Source organism: Chrysemys picta, chromosome 8, assembly GCF_011386835.1.
Source record: "Chrysemys picta bellii isolate R12L10 chromosome 8, ASM1138683v2, whole genome shotgun sequence".
NCBI lineage: Eukaryota > Metazoa > Chordata > Testudines > Emydidae > Chrysemys > Chrysemys picta.
In genome coordinates, this window is record NC_088798.1 from 81375139 (window position 1) to 81397732 (window position 22594).

The 22594-nt window shown below is 44.1% G+C and overlaps 1 protein-coding gene across 2 annotated transcripts in view; it reads left to right on the top strand.

Annotated features, from left to right (window-relative positions):
• The window catches only part of SLIT3 (slit guidance ligand 3), a 793796-nt gene that overhangs the window by 766518 nt on the left and 4684 nt on the right, over positions 1-22594 (top strand). For both annotated transcript variants that reach the window (XM_005295705.5, XM_065554865.1), the window contains 3 exons: positions 9790-9944; positions 11808-12093; positions 21866-22074. In XM_005295705.5, the coding sequence (XP_005295762.1) occupies positions 9790-9944; positions 11808-12093; positions 21866-22074 (650 nt within the window). The remainder of the gene's footprint in view (positions 1-9789; positions 9945-11807; positions 12094-21865; positions 22075-22594) is intronic.

The following is a 22594-nucleotide window of genomic DNA, read 5'->3' on the forward strand; positions in this document are numbered from 1 at the left end:
CTTAAGGATTAAATACCAAATCTCAAAGCCAACCAACACTGATTACCTGTGTCTGGCAAAAAAGTCTGTCAGTTTTGCAACTTTGAATTAAAGAGTCAAATCGATTTTTAGTGGCATTATAAACAAAACAAAACCAATTTTTCTTAAACCTACAAAACAGGAATTTTACAAACCTCACATATTCCCACAGACAGATGGATACATACACATTTTCTTTTCCTTAACATCCCTTTTACACTGCTTTGTTTTTACATAGCTGTACATAGATTACATTACCTTTATACATTTGGGGCAGTTAAGTTCCAATAGAAACCCCCCCCCCCCATGTTCTTTTAGCAAATTTGACTCAATTGTCCATAGTCAAATGATTTTAATTAGATAGTCTCTTTACCTGGATTATTTACAGACATTCTTTTGGAAAAGGGCCCATTTTTCCTTCAGAATGGCTGCAAAGAAACCAAGAATTCTTTTAACAAGGTTCTTTTAAACATTTTTACAAGGTTTAACTGCTTAATTCTTTTCAGCCTCTGTAGAGTTAACTTTTCACTCTCTTTCCTTAAATCACTTGTTTATTTCCCAAAATGACACCTTTATCAACTCAGATTTCACCATTTTAAGTATTGTTCCAGGGGTTCATGCTTGCACTTACTCCTGACACTATGCCCTTAGGGCTTCCAACCTGTTTTTCAGTTTCTTTATCTGTTGCTTGCCTGCTTGTCTGGGCCCGATCCTGCTTTTTCCAATGGACCGTTTTTGTGTGTGATATTGTGGTCATTTCACAATTTTGAAAGAAATGTTTAAGGAAAGGGACCAGGAAGGGTGGGGGCTAGTTGAGGAGCCCACCCTCCTTGCTGAATTGATAGTGGAACACTAAAGAATCAGTTTCTGAGGCAGACAATGAAGGGGAACAGAACAAGGGGCTTTTTCTCCTTTTTACAATGAGATGGGAGGATGGGTTGGGATCGATCCGGGGTTGTTGTTTTTTTTCCGGAGAACGGGGTAAAGGGGAGCGCTCGGTCTGGTGGTAGGAGAGGACGCTTTTAATAAAGCATTTAACTTATTATTTGAATATCTGAGAGAGGCGAGTTTTGATTTTGTCCACCTACGATTTGCCTCTTCCCACCACAGCATGAAACAACTAACCTCTCCTTTTCCAATTTAGTTTTAGATTGGCCGAGTTTGTCTTTTAAGATGTCCACTCGGTCCTTGTTCCAAGATTTTAACAGTGGCCACTGAGTTGGGATCTCCCTGAGTTAGCCTTGACCATTTTTCCAGAAATTTACAGGAGTCCGGACACTTCCTAAAACCGAGCCGGCGTTCCTTTAGGGAACTGTCCCAACTTAGACGTCTGGTTACCAATACAGGAGGACTTTACATACACCAATCACACAAGAAGGAAATTTGGGTTCGTCAGAGCGATGCCCGGTGCAGCACACAAAAGGAGCCCACAGGCTACTGCCTCAATCGCCCTTGCTTTCACACCAAGGGTTTTACCTAAGGTGCGGTGCGGCTGCGATTGTGCAGATTTCACTCACTCTGACCGTGGGGACAGGCACCCCTTGGTTGGCCAATCTCCGGACAGAGATGGCACCCAGACTCAAACACTCCACAGGAGGACGGATAGACACAGAGACAGGACAGTCCTCAGTCCAGACAAAACACAGAAATAATTACCTGACCAGATTACTGATGTCAGATCCCGGGATCCCTACCAGAACAGAGTGGGAACCAACAGGTTCGATGGCGTAGACCTCACTGTGGTCGTGCGCCCTTCCGTTCAGGAGGAGGACCGCTCGGGCCAAATGCCCAGGTGCTGGCTGCCACGGTCATCCTACAAAAATGGTCAGGAATCACACGGCCCCAGTGAAGACGGTTGCCATCTCAGTGGGACCTCCAAATTGTCAAAGTTAGATTCAGGACTCCTAGTTTGTCAGACCACTCTGTTTTATTAGCACAGCGCTCTGCTAATACATTCAGATAATGTGAGCCCCCATGCAAGATTCAAACAGTCTTATTTATACAGATAAAAGGGTGCGAACTAAACAAAGGGACAGAGAGAGCAAAATTGTAAAATTTGCATGGGGCACAATATGCATATTCTGCTTCCTTATTAACGCTTATCGATCTAAGGCTAATGCTTCACCAATTGCCCTTAAGTGGGGCAATTCATTAAGCAGTTAATGTCTGCTTTCCTGCCCCCTGGCTTGCAGCATTTCTCATTTCTACTTAAAGGTACATACAGCATTCTTTAATTCATTCTATTTCTTTAATATAATTCATTTCACTTTCACAATTGCTTCATCCCCTCAGTCACTCAGAGCTCCACTTTTGCCTAGTGCTCTAGTCTAAATGAGGCATGGAGCTATTTAGATGGAAGGTCTGGAAATGTGGAGATTTCTGCTAATGAATACATGCCCTAATTTGCATAGTTGGTGCTATGTATTACCTCATTTACATGTTTTGTATTTTTAGTAAAAGCTGTTTTTATTTCTTACCTCTATTCCATCTCCTGCACAGTATCAGTTGCTCTGCTACAGCCAAAGGCACTTAAATAATCCTGTTACAAGATGAAGTTAAATGCTGGGGTGTGGTTGAAAAAGTATTTTTATTTGCTGACAAAATTATGGGGGTTCCTCTCTCGATCTCTGACAGCCACTAAGTAGTGGGGCATGAAGGGCTCAGACAGCAGAGTGAGGGGGAGAGAGGGACTATAGTAGGGAGAACATTCTTTTTACATGGCTTTTTTCAGTGCATTTTCCTGCTATCATTTAACTAACAAAATTCTTCACCATACTCCCTCGGCTTGTATGTTGTATCCACTTCCCTTTATCTGTTTGTGGTTTTGAGCATACATTCTTCAGGGTATGTCTTCTGTTTGTAAAGTGTCCAGCACAATAGGGCCCCAGGTTTGGGCACCATCGTCATATAAGTGATTATTTCTAGCAATGTCCCACAGCGCCTCAGTCAGGAGGCGCTCTGAGGCTCCTGGGCCTTTCAAGGGGAGTCACTTTTGTCTGTCTGTCTCTAGGGGTTTTGTATCAGACAGACAAGACCAACTGGCAACCTGGGGTTGTAGAGGCCACCTCCAAGCCCTGCTATGCTATTGCTGCACAACTCCCACTCTGAAAGCCACCTGCCTCATATAGAGAGGGAGTTTAAGGTGCTATATCCAGACATGTATATGAACACTGCCATTACTCCTGATATTTCAACCAGTTTTCCATCCAGGACAAAATATCTACTTGGGGGAGGCATCCAAGGGGCAATGCAGCGATTGGTGTTGGACCTAGTCTTGCTAATATCTGTGGGGCAGATCCTTGGCTGGAGTAAATTGTCATAGCTCTGAGGTTAGAAAATGGTGGTGAGGGTCTCTACTAGTCTGTATGGTCTCAAGTAGGTTGCTTCAGCCATAGGTTCAGCCTTACTGAGACCATAGAGACTAGGAGTATGTGGGAGTAGGTTCCCACAAAATTCAAGCACCCAGGACAGAAATCTTCCAAGAAAAATGGGAGACTTAGCAGGTCTGGAGGAACATCACCACCCATAGCTATAAAACCTGAAGATGTGATTTGTCAGATCTTATAAGCTAAACAGAGTCAGAACCAATAAGTAACTGGAGAGGAGACCTCCCACTAATATCTAGATGCAGGGTGAAGTAGTGTTGATGATTCAGTAGGTGCCACTCTTTTCTTTAGGTCAGTGCTGAACTAATGCCTCTGCATGTTGTGCAAGGGCACTGCACTGTTGGAAGAAAACTAGTAAAACCAAGAGTAAAACCACAGCTCTTGGACTGTTAGTGCTCCCATGGCACTTTTGGCAAGAGTAAGGTTGCATCAAGGTCATTACTGTCTCATAGACTCATAGACTTTAAAGCCAGAAGGGACCATATCATCTAGAACCTCACCCACCCACTGCTGTAATAAACCCATAACCTCTGGCTGACTTACTGATGTCCTCAAAACATGATTTAAAGACTTTGCCTAACGAATTCCCCCCTGCACTTTCAATGGGGTGATTCCTCACTTCCTATTATACTCTGTTGCTTGATATACCTATGGGCAAAGAGCTAGAAATGGCTGCACTTAGATGGTAGGTGAAATGGTTCCTCCATGTAATGTTTGTAAAATGCTTCAAGATGAAGGTATTGTATAAATCTTAATTACATTATGTAAGCAGGGGAATGGTCCTGCTATTGTGGGGAACTTTCCTGGCTTCTGCACTACCCCGGTGAAGTGGGCTAGCGAAAGGATCTGAGTCCTCGCTCCCACTTCCTTTACCCAGAGGCCTCCCTGCCCTTGAGGACTCCCCTTCCACTCTCCTGTCTGGCAGAGTCCTCGTAAACCCCAACAAGGCTGGGCCCAGGATTCCTGGGGGGCTCGACCTCGAACCCTGCTGTGGTCACCCAGGACAGGGGCTAGGGTGTCCCCACTCCGGGGTACTCTCTCTGCACTGGGCACCTCCCTGACCCACTGATCATTTCATACAATTTAAAGCAAATACAAGTTGTTTAATTAACAATTAATTTTAAAAAAGAATAAGGAAAAATGGGAAAGGTTAAAGGAAAACACATCACCCTGCTCTGTGGCAGGGAACATCACAAACAGTGTCTCTGGAACGTCAGGGCAGTTCACAGTCTGTTCCTTGTAGGTCCCAGGCCTCCTTCTCAGGCCCTGGCTGTGCTGCAGAGACGCTGCGGGTTGGACACTTGCTCGGGCGGTGGCCACACTCTCTCAGGCTCTAGGTGGCAGCGTCGCCCGTGCCCGGTCAGGGTTACGATCCCCCTCCAAGTCTGGCCTGCAAGGCCTCTTGGCTGAGGCGTCCATCTGTGCTGGGCCCACTGCCCAGGGTCCCGCTCACTCTCCGCAGCTGCTCACCGCACCCAGCTCCGGACGGCTCCAGCCCCGGCTCCAGCTCCAGCTCCACTCTGCCTCAGCACGGCTGCTGCTGCTGCTCTGCCTTCAGCTCCCTGGGCTCTCTGGCTCTGGTTGCTACAGCTCTGTCCCCAGGACAGGTCGGCTCTGCAGGCTGCTTCTGTGACTCTGCTCCCAGCTCTGACCTGCTTCCTGGCTGCTTGTCTGGCCCCTCTGGCTCTGGTTGCTGCAGCTCTGCTCCCAGGGCAGGTCTGCTCTCTCCGGGCTGTGCTCTGGCTTTGGGGCTGCAGCTCTGCTCCTAGCAGCTTAGGTCGGGCCCCTGTTCTCTCCTTAGCTCGGCCCCACTCTGTCTGACTCAGGCCATTCCAGTTCACACAGAGGACTGGACCCCTCTGGACTCCTGACTCCCTGCTTAGCCTGCCCGCCCTGTCAATCAGGCTGATCTGGAGCATTGGCCTCTCCGCATTGTTCCTGGGGACTGTCAGTCTCAGGCTCCTGATTTCCCATCGACCCTTCCCCTTTTAGTGCTGGGAGCTAGCCAACCAAAACACCCCCACTGAGTGTTAGTGAGGGGGCAACAGTCCCCTTACATATAGTAAAAATCAGTGAACTGTCGGTGACCAACATGGGGTCCTTAACAGACTGTTTATGACAGTTGATGAGGCGATTCCCACATTTTGGATATAAAACTGGTGTGTAGGCTCTTTCTACTGTTTACTTTTGGGCAAATTGTGCTGTTAAATCAAATTCATGACAACCCTTGCTCATCGTTCAGATGTTTACATTTAAAATATTTCCTTCCTTTATTTAATAAGTATCTATTATAAACTTAGGGTATTCTATGGTAAAGGCCCATAATACTGTAATTGTTCCATTGGAAGCTGCCCAAGATGAAAAGTTCAGGACTGGATTTTAATCGGCTGGAAAATCTCAAGAGTTAGCACTTGTTTTTTTTACTCCAAAACCAGAGTTGGTTCTGATCCAGCTCATGTTTTACCCTGACTCCACTCCCTCCACATTTGTTCAGATAAGTGATTATGGTTTAATCACATATCACAAAAGCATTTGCAAAAAGGGACAAACTGTGTAATCTCAGCCAGCAGGTGTGTAACTTATTTTTAGTCAATAAATTCTAACAAGCAAAAACAAACCCTCAACCCCATCCTGTAATGTTTTAATTTTTGTAGCTGTGTATCCTGACTGTATAACCTCATGCAATATTCATTTGTGTATCAAGCTGTTAACATTCTGGTGTGGAATGAGGAATTGGAAGAATACAAAAATATCAATGGATGGTTTCTCAAACTTGACAAGCCTTTCTGTGATGCTGCATCTCCATCTAGTGGTAGACTTTTAGAGTACATTGTGCATCACAGTGAACACAGCTGCCTTTTCTGAGTTCTTGCCTCTGGACCTTGCAGATACATAAAATGGTTACACCTTACTGTATTCTACCAGTCATGTTTGTCACATCATTACCAGTGTCAACATGGCAGGTTTAAAAGCTCAAATGCCTCTGGCATAGTGCTCTGTAGCTTTGTAGAACAATAATACCAATAAAAGGCAACAAATCCCTGACTCAGGTAGGTAGTTATATACTGAGGACTGTTTCAGGTGTATAAGCTGTAAAACCACCTGATCACCAATAAGAATTCAATTAGCATTTTAATAAAAACCTCACAGAGAGCCAGGTCGAGAAGAAGCCCCTTGAAAAAAGCAGAGCACAGCAAGTTTGTGCTGAGCCCAGTTACAATGCACTGTTCAGCATCTGTGGCTTTCTTCCCTTTATCTCTCGCCAAGCCACTGTCTCCAACTGTCTCAGACGATTGCTGAGTCTCCTAGAGGCCCAATGGCACACTAAGCTGTAAGGAAGAATTCACGTAGCACTTCCCCCTCACCCTTATTCTGTGTGTGTCTCTCTCAGAATCCAAAGCCTTTTAAAAGTCTCTTCTGTCAACAACAACAAATGCTTTGATTTATCCACTATCTCAGTTTTCTCAGAGCCCCTTTTCCTTTGGGTGTTAGCATTTGGCCCCTTCCTTGTGTATGAGCATTTATTTTAAAAGAAAATGTGTGCTCAGGCTGTTTCGACTTTGTCAGCTTCATAAAACTGAAATGGTTGGCTAGGGCAACAAATGATTTTCTGTTTCGCAAAGTTTGGGCATGAAAGATTTTTCTTTGGTGGGTTAAAGGAGAAAGGTTGGAATTTGACAACTTCCAGCCAGTTACAACTTCAGAATGGCACCAGAGAAGCCCTCCCTACCTCTAGTTCCCCACTGGAGCTAAAATGTTAGCTCTGAGTACACTAAAAACAGTGAAGAATTAGGGATTGAAGCTTAGAGGCATCAACAGGACACATGGGCCTCCATTTGCCTGTTAATCAAAGCACTTAAGCCCTAATCTGGAAAACCTTATGCTGTGGAGGAGTTAATGATTAATGTCTGTGAAGTCCTGGCCCAAATAAGAACTAGCACTGCCAAATGTGATAATGTTGTCCTCTACCATATAATCACAGCTTGGGCTTCTTCAGATAAGAATGTAGTCTTGTTTCATCTTCAGACATCGATCCTACTAGGACGGGGTTGCTTATTAAACAGCCATTCATCCTTGTTCCTCAACGCACATGCTTCAGAGCAAATATTTTTGCCTATTCTTCTTCCTTTCTCATTGACTTATCTACAGAGTTTAACAATTAAAAATATGCCTTTGCATTTGTATAACATCTTTGCTCTGAGAATCTCAAAATGCTTATAAATATGAATTAAGCCTCAGAATATCCTCTGAGGTTGTCATGGGATATATACGGGTCATTTCATCCACCACTGAAACATAGCCATCTCCTCGGTGGAATTTGGCAGATATAAGATAGCACACAAGAACATCTAAGCAGCAGTTTATAGCAATATGTCAACACCACTCTGTCCAACAGACACTGCAGAGGGAATTTCAATTGGTAAAATATGACCAGATGGAATTTGTCCAGGAAACTGGTTTAATCTGTTCTATCAAATCTTTTAGGAATGCAGCTAAATAAGTCTTAGACCTCTGTGTGGTGTGAGGTCTCTTTTCCCTAAGGAACACTTCTAGGTCTCAGAGAGAACTACAGCAGCACCAAGTGCAAACTACCAATACCTGCCTCCCCAGAGTCCTCTCTCCATCCTAAGAATGTACAACAAACACAACACAAAGGACTCACTGGAAATGCAAGTTCACAAAGTTCCATAAGCATCATTTCTGTGGGAATTGTTCTGCAGAAGAAGTACTTTTACGACATTTTAACGTGAATCCACTATATGTCTATCTGGTTTCTTATATGGTGTCATAGTATCTAAGCACCTCAAACTTCCATAAAATTTCACATGACCTTTAATAACCACAAGTGCTCATGTCCTCTTTCATCCGGAAGCCCTTCCCAGCACAAGACCTCCACCACTGTGTTGGGGCATTGGTTCAGTCCTTTCTCAGAATGTTACCTACTGAGTCAGCAATACCACTTCCCTGTGTACCCTGGTGTTCCTCAGAAGTCTCCATATTGGTGGCTTCTGCCTAATCCTGTTTGCATATTATCAGCTGTACCAGGTCTATTGTGGCTGTTGTAGAATTGTAACTATTCCATGAACAAGTCAATTTTTGTCACTTCCTCCTTTGAGTATCTTGTTTCTAAATGTCTCATCTTAAAGGCCAAAATTTCCATAGACATCAGTGGCTCAGGATTGGCCCCTATATACTTTTAACTTAATCAGCTATATGAAGCTGGGCATATGGTCCGGTTGACTGAGAATAAATGAGTTGATGCACTTCTATTCATCTGTCACCATGTTTTGTCCAGCAACTCCAAATTAGTTTTCTAGACTAAGCAACATCTTGGAATTCTTCACTCCCACACAACGTTTTTTGCCCTCATGCTTTCCTGGAAGAACCATCACACAACTTGGGAGTCTATTCAGGAGAGGCCTGGCACTGGACAAGGCTTGCAGCTGGTCAAGAATGATATTCATTAGCAAAGCTGAGTGCATGAGTAGCTTACATAGCGCATTATTTAACACCTGCTGTAGCCATTACTATTAGTATCTCATTATGTATTAAAGTTCACATGTGTACAATGAAGAGAGACTATAATGTTTTGTTAAATTTGCATCAGTGGAAAAATCTCTTCACTTCCTTCACGATGAGTGCACTTTGAAAAACCCACTGATTTGTCAAGGAGCAGTTAATCCCTTGTTTATCCTTTGCATCCCTCTCCTATCTCTCTCTCTTTTCTCTGCACTTTGGAGTGGAATGAAATTTCCATATTGTTTCATGGCACTGCAGTGTGCAACTTACAGGGCTGAGAGTTTAAGTTGCTCTACGGATAAAATGTATTCCAATGTATCGGGTGGGCTAGGGTTCAGAAAAGCTTAGGTGCACAATTGTGCTCCTAATTTCTGTGTAATTGCTCTGACTGCATGTGAAGAACAGGTAATTTTATGTGTTGTACAAGTGATCTAAACTGACATTTAGTATGTGCAATTATTGGAGAGATTGTGTGCCTAACTTATTTGAAACTCTTTTCACATATAAAAATATCTGTAGGTTTAGAAACAACAAATATGGAGTTCATTTTCGTGTCATGTTAATTGACTATTTCCCAGCCCACAAATTGTTTCTAATCCTCCCAGCCTCCCCAGTAACTAACAAGCATCTCAAGAGTTGAATCTGTATATGTATTGATTACATGAGAGTTGACACAGGTTTGAAGTTGCACCTTTTAAGTTCTTTACCCTTAGCAAAGTGCTTAGTATAAAAAAGACAATTGATTGCAAAGCAGCCAACTATTTGCCATTTTCTTTCCAAGGGTAGAAGTGGGTGATTGCCTGTAAGCAAGAAAGTCACAGCTAAGCTCCTTCTGATTCTTTCCCTTCTTTGTTTTCTCCTTTAGTGTGGAAACAATAAATGATGGGCAGTTTCACAGTGTGGAGTTGGTTATGCTGAACCAAACACTGAACTTGGTTGTGGATAAAGGAACCCCCAAGAGTCTTGGCAAACTGCAGAAACAACCCACAGTCAGCATCAATACCCCGCTCTACATTGGAGGTATGTTCAATCACTCTTCGCAACAATAGCTGAGCCCTCAACAATTTTCCAAGTTTCTTCAGCTAATAATACAGCTGGCATCTCCCATCAAATCATGTTGCTGCTATGAAAATGATTTGCCTGGAATAAAGATATTAAGAGATTAAAAAAATAAGACATTCCAACATTATGGTCTGACAAGATGTTAGTAGCCTTGTTAATTCAACAGTCTGTGAAGCCATGCAGGGTACGCATGGAGATACTGGAGTGAAGGGCATGGCAGAATTTGGATTGGATAGGGAGCATCTGCTCTTCAGCTGTGGTTTTTCCGAATTAACTAGATTAAAAACAAGCACAAATGGCTGCAGGTTTATAATGGACTCCTAAGGGCCATTGGGCCTGATCCAAAAACCATTGAAGCTGATGGTAAAAATTCCCTTTGGCTTCACTGTGTGCTGGATCAGTCCCTTTGTGAATAATCCCTTTTCTACGTGGCCGCTGAATTATTATCCTCACAAATCTGAAACTGGATAATCTTGTTTTGGCCAGAGCTGAACCTTAACAATTGGCTCATATAAAGAATGTCAGAGATTAAAGAGCCTCATGCAGCAGAGATGATCTGGCAGCAGAGCTATGAGAACATCTCCCATGAACCACCCAATCTGCGTAAGAGATACAGCTCTATAAACATAAATCGTATGTCCTATGGAAATAAGCATTAAAAGTTCATGTAATTAGACTTTTGTAATGCATAAGCATATAATGGGGAGAATTAAAGTAGTTTTGGTTTTTGACTACTTCCCTTTGCAAGCTCAATGTCTTCCTAACATAGCTCTGCTAAACATAGCTCCTCTCTAGACGTATTGCAAAATTCTGTCCTTTTATAATTGAAAGCATAAACATTTGACAGAGAGCTTTATAAATTCAAAGGACTAATGTGATGTTACTTCCATGAAGACTCTATAAGGATCATGTTTTAAGTGCAATGTAAAACCAAGGATGTCCCCAGTTATACTCAGGCTACATCTACACTACCTGCCTGAATCGGCGGGTAGAAATCGATCGCTCGGAGATCGAATTATCGCGTCTCGTCGGGACGCGACATTCGATCCCCGAATCGACGCTTGTACTCCACCAGCGGAGGTAGGAGTAAGCGCCGTCGATGGGGGAGCCACGGAGGTCCATTTGCTGCCGTCCTCACAGCAGGGTAAGTCGGCTCTGATACGTCGAATTCAGCTACGCTATTCGCGTAGCTGAATTTGCGTATCTTAAATCGACACACCTCCCCTACCCCCGAAGTGAGGACGTAGCCTCACTAAATGTCCCAAGGCACTTTAACAAGTGTTAGTCACAGTGTTCCATCCAATATGAATAGCTGTTTTATGCCTGTGTAGATTTCTCCTGCAATAGTTTTAACTGGATACATTACTATTTCCAGTCCTGACTGTTGCATATTGTTGCTGAGTACTGTTAGCTTTCTTGTTGCATTGCAGAGGTAGCAGCATTTCACTGGCAAACTAAGAAATTCTTAAATAATTTCTAAAGAACTTTGGGATTAAAGTTGCTATAAAAATATAAATAGAAGAACCATGATCTAATGGTTGAAATGCAGGGCTGTGAGTCCGGAGAGCTGGACTTTATTCACTGCTCTGCCACCTTTTTGTGCATTCTTGGGCAAGTATTTTTATCTTTCTGCCCTTCCAATTCCCCATCTGCAAAATGGGAATAATGATACTGAACTACTGCAAAGAGGTGTCCTAAAATTGAATTCATTATTGTTTATGAAGGACTTTGGAATCCTCAAAGGGAAGGTGCTAGCCATTATAATTTATTCTAGTATTATTGTGAATGCAAGATAATCTTTATATTTTGTTTTCTCTGAAGGGATCCCAACATCTACTGGGCTATCTTCATTGCGCCAAGGAACAGATAGGATGTCAAACGGCTTTCATGGATGTATCCATGATGTCCGCATTAATAACGAGCTGCAGGACTTTAAGGATCTACCCCAGCAGTCATTAGGAGTCCTTCCTGGCTGCAAATCCTGTAACATCTGCAAGCATGGCATCTGCCGGTCCATAGAGAAGACAAGCGTTATCTGTGAGTGTCACCCAGGCTGGACAGGCCCACTGTGTGACCAGGAAATTGGAGACCCCTGCCTTAGTAACAAGTAAGGTCACTGGTGCTGATGGGAGTGCTCTCTTCAATAAACTGACTTTTAACTTTTTACAGGGCCGCCCGCGGGGGAGGGTGGAGGAGGGGGGCAATTTGCCCCAGGCCCCACAGGGGTCCCCACGAGAATATAGTATTCTATAGTATTGCAACTTTTTTTATGGAAGGGGCCCCCGAAATTGCTTTGTCCTGGGCCCCCTGAATCCTCTGGGCAGCCCTGACTTTTTATCATGCAGAGCCAGGCTTCATTTTCAGAGGTGCTGAATACCCACAACTCCCACTGAAGCCATTAGGAGTTGTGAGGCCTCTTCACCTCTGAAAATTTACATCAACCACTTTTTGTTTAGAATGATGGCAGGCCATAGATCTGCTCTCCAGTTCAGGGGGAGTTGAGGCATTTATATCAAGAGCCACATTTTCAGCTGTGGGTGTGCCTGCCAAAATACACAGCCCCACATTGCATACATAAACCCCACATCAATCATACACATTGCATTTGATCCACTGATTGCATATCGTTACCCACGGATGAGTTTTCTGTAGGGGGATGATGTACATTTTGTTGATGCATCCACATCCAAAAGAAAGTGCCCATTACACCATGTGCTAGACATGATGTTCAGAGTCTAACTCTCCAAAGGCCATCAATGTTGTTCTTTAGAACTATGTATTCCAACTTAAACTGGTTCAGAATCCCCCAAAACTCAGCTGTCCTTAAGAGTTCCCTTTGGAGTAGAACATCTGAAGAACAGCAATAGAGTAAGGAATAGTGTATAGTCCCAGGGAACGGGCTTATGAGTGAAGCATTTATAATTCAAAGAAACAAAGTGCACATTCATGTCAGAGCACTGGATAGATACATTAATTTCCTGACAGGAACACAAATAGACAAACCAGCACAGACCAATGGTCTATGTAGCCCTGTGTCTTATCTCAAACAGATGGAAATACTTTTGTATTAGAAGCTACTCCCATGGTAAGCTGTTGGAGAATCTGTGGGAAAGGGATATTGCAAACATATGGTTTTGACAGGCAGAGTGACCCAATCTGTAATTATCCATGTGATTGATTGGAGTGAACAGGAATTTCACTTGGCACAGCAACCATTTTAAACTAGCTTCTGGGCACAATCCTGCAGGGTGCTGAACCCCTCAGGGGAGGTATTGAGCACCCTCAATGCTGGAGATCTGATTATGCCTAGCATCTCACAGGATTGAAGCCCTTTAACTTGTAAGCTTTAGTAAAACTAGGTAGGGTAAAATAAGAGACAGATCTGGATACATGACCCTAACCCTAAAAAATGTTGAAATATTGATTTGATTTTTATTTAAACTGGCCTTTTGTTATTGTATTTCACGAAGGAGGATGCACAAGCAGTCCCCTGAGTTTTCAAAATCAGCAATTAGCCAGGATGGCTGGGCAAGGAAAGAATGAGGGACTTGCAGTTGTTTAAATGGTGAAGGTTTGTTTCACCCTGGGTGTCCAAAAGAGTGGTAGGTGCCATACAGAGGACCACAGGCAGAACAGGCAGCCGCCTAGGGCACCACTCTACCTGGGGGCACTGCTCTGCCGGGAGCCCGGACAGAGGGGAAGCAGTGGAGTAGGGTTACCATATGTCCAGGTTTCCCCGGACATGTCCGGCTTTTGGGTCTTTAAATAGCCATCTGGGGGGAATTTGTAAAAAGCTAAAAATGTCCGGGATTTCCCCCGGACGGCTATTTAAAGACCCAAAAGCGCTGACAGGGCAGCCACGCTGGGGGAACCGTGGCAAGCCGGCGCCACTCACCTTTCCTCCCTGGGCCCTGGGGCAGCGCACAGCTGAGAGCTCCCGGTGCGGCGGTGTCAGCCCACGGGGCCCCCCGCCTGACTGACAGGAGCCTGCAGAGCGCAGCCCTGCCCCTGCCCCCGGCACACAGAGAGGCAGCGAGGAGGTCTTGCTCCCCTGCGTGCTGCAGTGGGGCGGGGCTTGTAGACTCGGGCAGAGAGACCCCCCCGGCTCCCTTCCCCTCGACCCGACCCAACCGTAGGAAGGAGCCAGAGGGACTGGGAGGGACCTGCCTGCTGGATGCGTCCTGGGAGCCGCTCCAGGTAAGCACTGCTGGGCTCACCTGACCCTCTGGCAGGTCCCTCTGGGGGGCTCCCCTCAGCCCCACTGCCCTCAGCCCCCACCCTGACCCTGTTCCTCAGCCTCCCCCGCAGTCCCCCCATGCCTCCCACCCTCAATCCACTGCCCTCAGCCCCCCGACCCTGTTCCCTCTGCCTCCCCCACAGTCTCTCCCCTCCCCCCATCATCTCACCCGACCCACTGCCCCCAGCCCCCACCCTGACCCTGTTCCCTCAGCCTCCCCTGCAGTCCCCCCTGTGCCCCCACCCTCAATCTACTGCCCTCAGCCCCCCTGACCCTGTTCCCTCTGCCTCCCCCACAATCCCTCCCCTTCCCCCCCCCCCCCCCCCGATCATCTCACCCTGCATGGATGTGCAAATCTGTCCCAAATTCCAGGCTGTCGTTAGCCCCTGGGGCAAAAGATCAGCAGAGGTTTCCAAAGGGAAGTTTGCAGCCTTTGCTCAGACCCAAACATTTTCACTTAAAAAAAAAAAAATACCCAAACCCATCCTGACACCCATCTGCTCTGTCCAGAGTTGCTGTTATCCCTGTTAAGGCCAAAGTGGTTTGAAAAATTAAAAATCCTTGACACCATTGTGTTGCTTCCCCCTGTGTTGCTCGTTAATCTGATGGACCTGCCGATAATGAATAAAGATGAATGCCCTGGGAGCAATGTGTCAGGCAGACAGTTTGTCAAGTAGGAAAGTGAATGCTGAAGCCCTCACAAAATGCAGAGGCTTTTCTTAACCTGAGCACTGAAAAAGAGCCAGATACCCTGCATGGGTTTGAAAGTGACAAGAGCCTAGCGACTGACCAGAGCAGCACCAGGTTTGAAGTGACGAGGAGGGTCTGTTTCACGAAGTCTGCATTTCCACTGAGGACTCTTCCATCGCCAGGGTAGCACTGGCGCAGGTCTGCCGCCCGGCACAGCAATGCTGAGAGGTGCCAGTGTAGACCCGACCCACTGTCCTCAGCCCCCACCCTGACCCTGTTCCCTCAGCCTCCCCCGCAGTTCTCCCTGTACCTCCCACCCCGAACCCACTGCCCTCAGTCCCTGCCCCCGTTCCAACAGCCTCCCCCACAGTCCCCCTGCTCCCCCAACCCACTGCTCTCAGCCTTGCCCTATCCCAAATCTCTTCTTCAGCCTCCCCCATCATCCCACCCCCATCGCTCCCCCTGCTGTCCCACCCCCTCAACTTCCCCCCATTCCAGTCCTGCTCCCTTCTGTCTCATCCTTTCCAGACCCTGTCCCTCTCCCCAACCCCCCAACCCTCCCCAGCCCAGCCCCATTGTCTCCCCCGCCCCACTCTACACAGCTCTCTCTACCCTGTCCCATTCATGCTCCCCTCAGCTCCTACCCTACTCCCCCCATCCCAGTCCTGTCCCATCCCCCTCAGACCCTCCCAGTCCCAGTCCTGTCCCCCTCAGTTCCTCCACCCTGCTTCCCCCAGTCCATCCGCACACACCCACCGACTCCCTTGACCTCCCTCCCCCCTGTCCCACTCAGGACATACATGAAAAAGAAGCAATGGGCTTAAATTGTAGCAAGGGAGATTTAGGTTAGACATTAGGAAAAACTTCCTAACTGTAAAGGTAGTTAAGCACTGGACAAATTACCTTGAGAGGTTATGGAATAGCAGTCATTGGAGTTTTTTAAGAGGTTAGACAAACACCTGTCAAGGATGGTCTAGTTGTTATTACTCAGTCCTGCCTCAGTGCAGGGGTTTGACTAGATGACTTGTTGATGTCCCTTCCAGTCCTACATTTCTGTGATTCACACTGAATTGCCTTGTGCCTCTGTCTAGTAGTAGTGGCACACAGTTCTCGGACATGCAGGTTTATAAAATTGTAATTAATATGCAGTTTAGAGCATAGCAATTTTAAAGCTCTGCATGTTCAGACCAACTGAGCTGAAAATTGTGATCTTGTATTCAAAACTATTAAGATGTGGGCTGAGATAAAATCAGCATGAATTGCTCGACAATATCAGTGGAATCAGCATTGCGCTGCTATATATTGTAAAACATTACAGTGAAATCTTGCAAGTATTACATAGCAGGCCGCCTTGCCCAAGTGGTAACTAAGCATAACATTTTCCTGTTTCAACATTCTTAACTTGTATCCCTCCTAGAAGTTGTTTTTTTTTCAAACACTGAATGCTGCTAAGTTATGAGTTTTAACAGGTTTTTTTTCTTTTAAACCACAGCACTGAATGTTATTCTAAAATTGTTTTCCAAATATTCTTAAACTCCCAGTTTATCCCCCACTGATGTTCATTGTGAAAAATATTGCAGGTCTAATAATAATATTTGGCACTTTTGTAATTCACTGTCCAACATGTGTTTTGTGCCCTCCTCTGGTGGATTTTTAGAGGATAACTGTATAGCTACTAGCTAAGGAAGTTATATCTTGAACTCAAGTAGTAGAAGCTCATGCTCAAGCACCCCAGGCTGGCAGTGGGCTGAGCAGGCCAGCGGCTGAGACCCCGGCTGAGCCACTCAACCCGCTGCCAGCCTGGGGTTCCATTCACTCAGCTGGCAGCGGGCTGAGCAGGGCCGGCGGGGGGCTGAGTGACTCAGTCCGCTGCCAGTCTGGGGTGCTGGCAGCACTCAAGCCTGCTGCCGCTCTGGGGTTCCGGCTGCTGGCCCCTTGCCAGTCAGGGGCCCAGCCGCCGGCCCCGCTCAGCCTCCTGCCGGCCTGGGTGAGCAGAACCCCAGGTTGGTAGCGGGCTGAGGGGGGGCGGTGGCCGGGATCCCGGCTGGCAGGAGCTGGCGGCTGGAACCCCAGAGCGGCAGCGGGCTGAGCAGGGTCAGCGGCTGGACCCCAGACCGGCAGTGGGCTGAGCGGGGCTGGTGGCGGGAATGCCAGACAAGGATCCCAGATAAGGATCACACTAAATTGATGAGATCTGCATTTTAATTTTATCTTAAATGAAGCTTCTTAAATATTTTAAAAACCTTATTTACTTTAAATACAACAATAGTTTATTTATATAATATAGACATAGAGAGAGACCTTCTACAAACATTTAAATGTATTACTGGCATGGGAAACCTTAAATTACAGTGAACTTGGCACCCCACTTCTGAAAGGTTGCCGACCCCTGGTATAGAGTGACCATATGTTATACTAAGATTCTCTTTTTTTTCCAGTGAGTCAATATAGCTTTTGCCAGCCCAGAGGTTGGGCAGCCAATGTCTTACGTTTTCACAATGTTTTGTCCAACTTTCATAAAGTAAATACATGGTTAATATGAGTTAAAAAGGCCAGGGACACTTCCTTGTGAAGAATCTGTGCAGCAGATCATGCTAGAGCTGTGAAAATGTCAGTTTTTGATGGAACTTTAGAGGCAGTGATTTATCATGTATTTCTGGCAGTGCCCAAAATGTGCTGCTATTGCTAATGTCTTTGCAAACAAAAATAAGGCACAATAGGACTTCTGTAACATTTTTGTGCTACCTTAATCTAAATGAGATGATTCTGTGCTGACTTCATTTTGGTCACTTTGTGCTTTACTTAGGAGTAAAACTAGGGTTATATTTTCCCACTGCTTGAAAACCTAGCTTATTAAACTGGATAATGCCATTGATCTATTTACAGTATAAGGTTGATATAGAGTTGTAACTAACATTAAAACTGATGCCCACTATACATTTAAAACTAAAAAGTGGCTTTGTAAAAATGACATGGGTTTCCAACTCTACTGTGTCTCAGTCAGGGTGGAGCGCCTTGTGAGGTGTCTTCACACTAGCTCAAGGCCACAGACTCACAAGTATCCTATATTAGTTATTTTAAATAATATTTCTGATAATCTGACAATAATGTAAAGTTATTTCTTTAAAAAACACCCTTATAAGTTATGTCATATTGAAAACAACTTTCCGAGTCACAAAAAAGAAAATGGAAAGATGAAATAGGATTAGCTATACAAGCACAGAAGGGTTAAGTTTGTATGTCATGAAAACAACGAAGTTGATCAATATCATCAGGTAACTGCCAAAGAAAATTTTTATGCAGACGAAGCTCAAGAAACGCAACAACACAGAGAACAATCATTTGAAACAGATGCAGACACAAAACAAGAAATTACAACAGTTGAAACTGTACTAGCATGGGATATAGATGACATTGGCACATAGCCACAATCTTTAAACAACGAATTCCGTGCCATTATATTTGAGAAAGGCCCTGGGATAATAAAGGTCTTGAATATCCTAAAGACATTAGAGGTAGGAAATTCACAGAAAACAATTACTACAAAAGACTTTCTAAAGGTGAAATTGTCAACAGACGGTGGCTTGTGTACTCTAAATGCAAGGATGCTGTATTTTGTTTCCCATGCAAGATTTTCAATAGTTGCAATTTTAAGATAGCAACCATGGGTATTAATGATTGGAAAAATCTTAGTCACATATTACCGCAACATGAAAAGGCACAACACCACTTTGAAAGTATGCACAAATGGTGTGAGCTGAGTGTAAGGTTAAAAGATCAGACAACTCTTGATGCCCAAAATCAAAGATTGCTGGAGTCAGAGAAGCAGCATTGGTGTCGTGTTCTTGAACGTCTATTATCTATTGTTGAGTATCTATCAACAAACAATCTTGCTTTTAGAGGAAGCATTGAGAAATTATTCCAGCCCAAAATGGCAATTTTTTGGGCCTTGTACAACTGCTGGGAAAATTTGACACAGTGATGAGTGAACATGTCCGAGGAGTAACTGAAAATGAAATACATGACCACTATTTGGGACCAAGAATTCAAAATGAACTGATCATGCTAATGAGTGATAACGTGAGAGACAAAATTGTTTCATGGGTTACTTTGGCAAAATATTTTGCCGTAATTCTAGATTGCACTCCGGACATAAGTCATCAAGAACAAATGTTGTTAGTAGTGAGATTTGTCAACATTAGTGATTCAGCACAGATTACAGTTAAGGAATCGTTTATCACATTTTTAGAAGTAGAAGACACTACAGGTTTTGGACTTCTTCAAGCTCTCCTTGATGAACTAAAACGAATGGGATTGTCCGTAATGAACATTAGAGGACAAGGCTATGATAATGGTGCAAATATGAGAGGATGCATTTCTGGCGTGCAAGCTAGATTGCTGAGAGAAAATCCATGAGCTTTTTTTGTTCCGTGTGCATGCCACAGTCTTAATTTGATTTTGTGTGATATGGCCAAGTCTTCTGTAGAAGCTATATCTTTTTATGGTTTGCTGCAACACATTTACGTGCTCTTTTCAGCTTCACTCAACGATGGCAAATATTCAAAGCACATGTCAAAGCTATTACCGTTAAGCCTCTATCTGAGACACGCTGGGAAAGCAGAGTAGAAAGTGTAAAAACGTTGAGATATCAATCTGAGGAAGTTTACGAAGCACTGGTTGCTACTTCGGAAGAAGCCAGAGATCCAAAAGCTAAAAGTGAAGCACAGCCATTGGCCTCTGAAATATCCAGCTTCAAGTTTCTAACGTCTGTTGTAATCTGGTATGACATTCTTGTTAAAATCTCAAGTATAAGCAAAATAATGCAGAGTCCAATGATGCAGCTTGATTCAACACTTACTAAACAACACACGAGACTTGTTAGTGAAATACAGAGAAAATGGATCCAAAGAAGCACAGGTTACAGCAAGAGAGCTTGCACAGGCATTCGGTGTGTCCGAATATGACACGAGTTTCAAGGAAAAAATGGCAAGCGGAATATGAAGGAGCAGATGAGTCCATAGACGATCCAGAAAAGAAATTTGAGGTTGAATTTTTTAATGTTGTGATGGATAAAGCAATATCTGCTGTTGATGAAAGGTTTAATACCTTACAAGTACACCATGAACAGTTTGGATTTTTGTATGACATAACTAAATTCAACAAAATAGGAAAACAAGAGCAACTAATGACAAAGTGCAAGAACGTAGAGAGCCTCCTGAAGCACGGTGATAGTTTTGATTTAAATGGACTTGAACTGTACGAAGAATTGAGTACACTGTCATCAATGTTGCCACATGCAAAATCGGTGATGGACATTGTACAGTTTATTCATACCAGCAAACTTGTTGACATATATCCTAATGTGTACATTGCCACTCGTATTCTACTAACAATTCCTGTAACAGTAGCATCAGGAGAACGGAGTTTCTCAAAACTAAAGCTCATTAAAAACTATCTCCGCTCTACAATGAGTCAGGAACGCTTGACTGGTCTTGCTATTCTTGCAGTCGAACAAGACATCACTTTGTCTTTGTCATACGATGACATTATTACTGATTTTGCAGCCCAAAAAGCCTGAAAGATGGCTGTTAATTAAAAACAAATCCTTGTTTCAATACCTCTTCATATAAATTTCCAATAAAATGTTGACAAATTTAAAAAATCGTATTATTGGCATCATTCTGTCAAATCAGAATTTTTTCTATAGTGTTACTTCTTTAGTGCTAGTCCATCAGCATTACAGTGTGCTTAATTAAGTTAAACTGGTTTTAATAACGTGCATGTGGCAAGTTTTCCAATACTATAAGCTTATGTTTGTGTTGCTAAGAGCAAGTCAGGCACAGAGGCACCAGTTTAATAATCCCGCCTAGGACACCATAAATCCTAAGGACCGCCCTGCAGACAGAGACATGATCTTCACATGAAAGAGTTTACAATCTAAGTGGAGACATGGTAATACAGACTGAGGAGAAGATGGTGTGTCGGGGGGGTGAGTAACAAGGGTTACTGATCCAGGAGCAGGAGTTAGTTTAGTGTTGTTGAAAATGCCTTATTTTAAATAATGTGAATCCACTTAATTACCCTTTTTTTCTGTATCCTGACCTCATCGTTGCTTTTATTATTCCTTGTTTTTTTATTTTTGCCTATTTTGCACACATATGAAACTGGCAAGGGTTAAAATAAACATTTTTTTTTAATGGGAAATAACTTAAAATGCCAGGAGTAAAAATAACAAATGGGAAAATTTATATAAGTGAGGGCTTTGTATATATGAAATGTTTGTACCGCTGGATGGCATCCTCTGGCATAAAGATGCCACCTTTATCTCCTCGCCCTGCTTCCACAGTCTGAGCCTTCATCTACCCACTGAATGGGGATCTATTGCAGTTCTTCATCATGCATCACCTCTCCAGAAATACCAAATCCCACTGTAGGACCCTGTATCGTGAAACCATTCAACTAGAACTGAGTCAAGTTTTTGGAGTAATTTAGCCTCTTTTTTTGTCCACAAATTCCACAGACAGATAGCAATTTTCCTCGCATTTATTCATCATGTGAGGTAATCGGTAGAATAAAATTATGCTTTGACATGTGGATTGTTCACGAGGAGTTTGTTTCAAGTATTGATACTCTGAATCTGAACTGTTTTGTTTGGATAAATTGTATTGTTTGATCCATGATTGAATGAGCCTAACCCTTACTCAGGTTTCCCATGAGAACATTTCATGATCACTAAATTCAGAATTTGCTGTCTGTGAATATGATCCAATATCCACTTGCCGTTTCTGCCAGCATGTCTGGCACTGAACTTCTTTGCTTTAGAATATTGACCAGAAATTGAGTGGGAGCTAAGACATCCAAAGTAAACATTCTTGGAAAAATTGAGGTCTCTTCCTGCCCTAATTCAAACCTCACAAGCATAAGCCAGCTCTAAACTTTTCTTCTTTCTCAGGTGTATCCATGGTAAATGCACGGCTGCCAACTTTGCTTACACATGTAAGTGCTCAGAGGGTTATATGGGCATGTACTGCGACAAGAAGAATGACTCCTCAAACCCTTGCAGAATTATGAAATGCAACCATGGGCAGTGTAAAATTTCAGAACATGGGGAGCCATACTGCGAATGTGACCCTAACTATAGTGGAGAACATTGCGACAAAGGTATGCCAGGCTACAGTGCCTTGGATTGTGATTTGCTGTCATTTCTATTCACGTTTGTCTTCACTCTTCCTCCATTTAACGCTTATTAATGGGACAATGGCCCCTTCAGAACCATTGAGGGAGGAGGAGAGGGAAACCACACAAGAGCTGGCCAGAAGATGTCTGAATGCATAGAAAAGGGTAGATCTATGATAATATCTCTGTTCCTCCTGAATCCTGGAAGTTTGTAGCTCTGTTGTTTCTGAGTGGGATGTGTGAGTGGAGAGGGCTTGGGATGTGGGTGCTTTTCTGTGGCATCTTTCCCTTCATACACTACAAGGATTGTTCTCACTGCATTATTGGGGATGAAAATTCCCCCCAGCACACTGAACCACATCCACAATGGGGAAGTACAGAAAGGCAAAGGCAGAATTCCCAGGAAGCACTGCTCCTTTAGGAACCATGCTGTGTAGGATGAGTAATGCGAGTTGCCCTCATTCCTTCCCTCTCCTGAGCTGTACAGGTTTGAAATTGGGTCTCA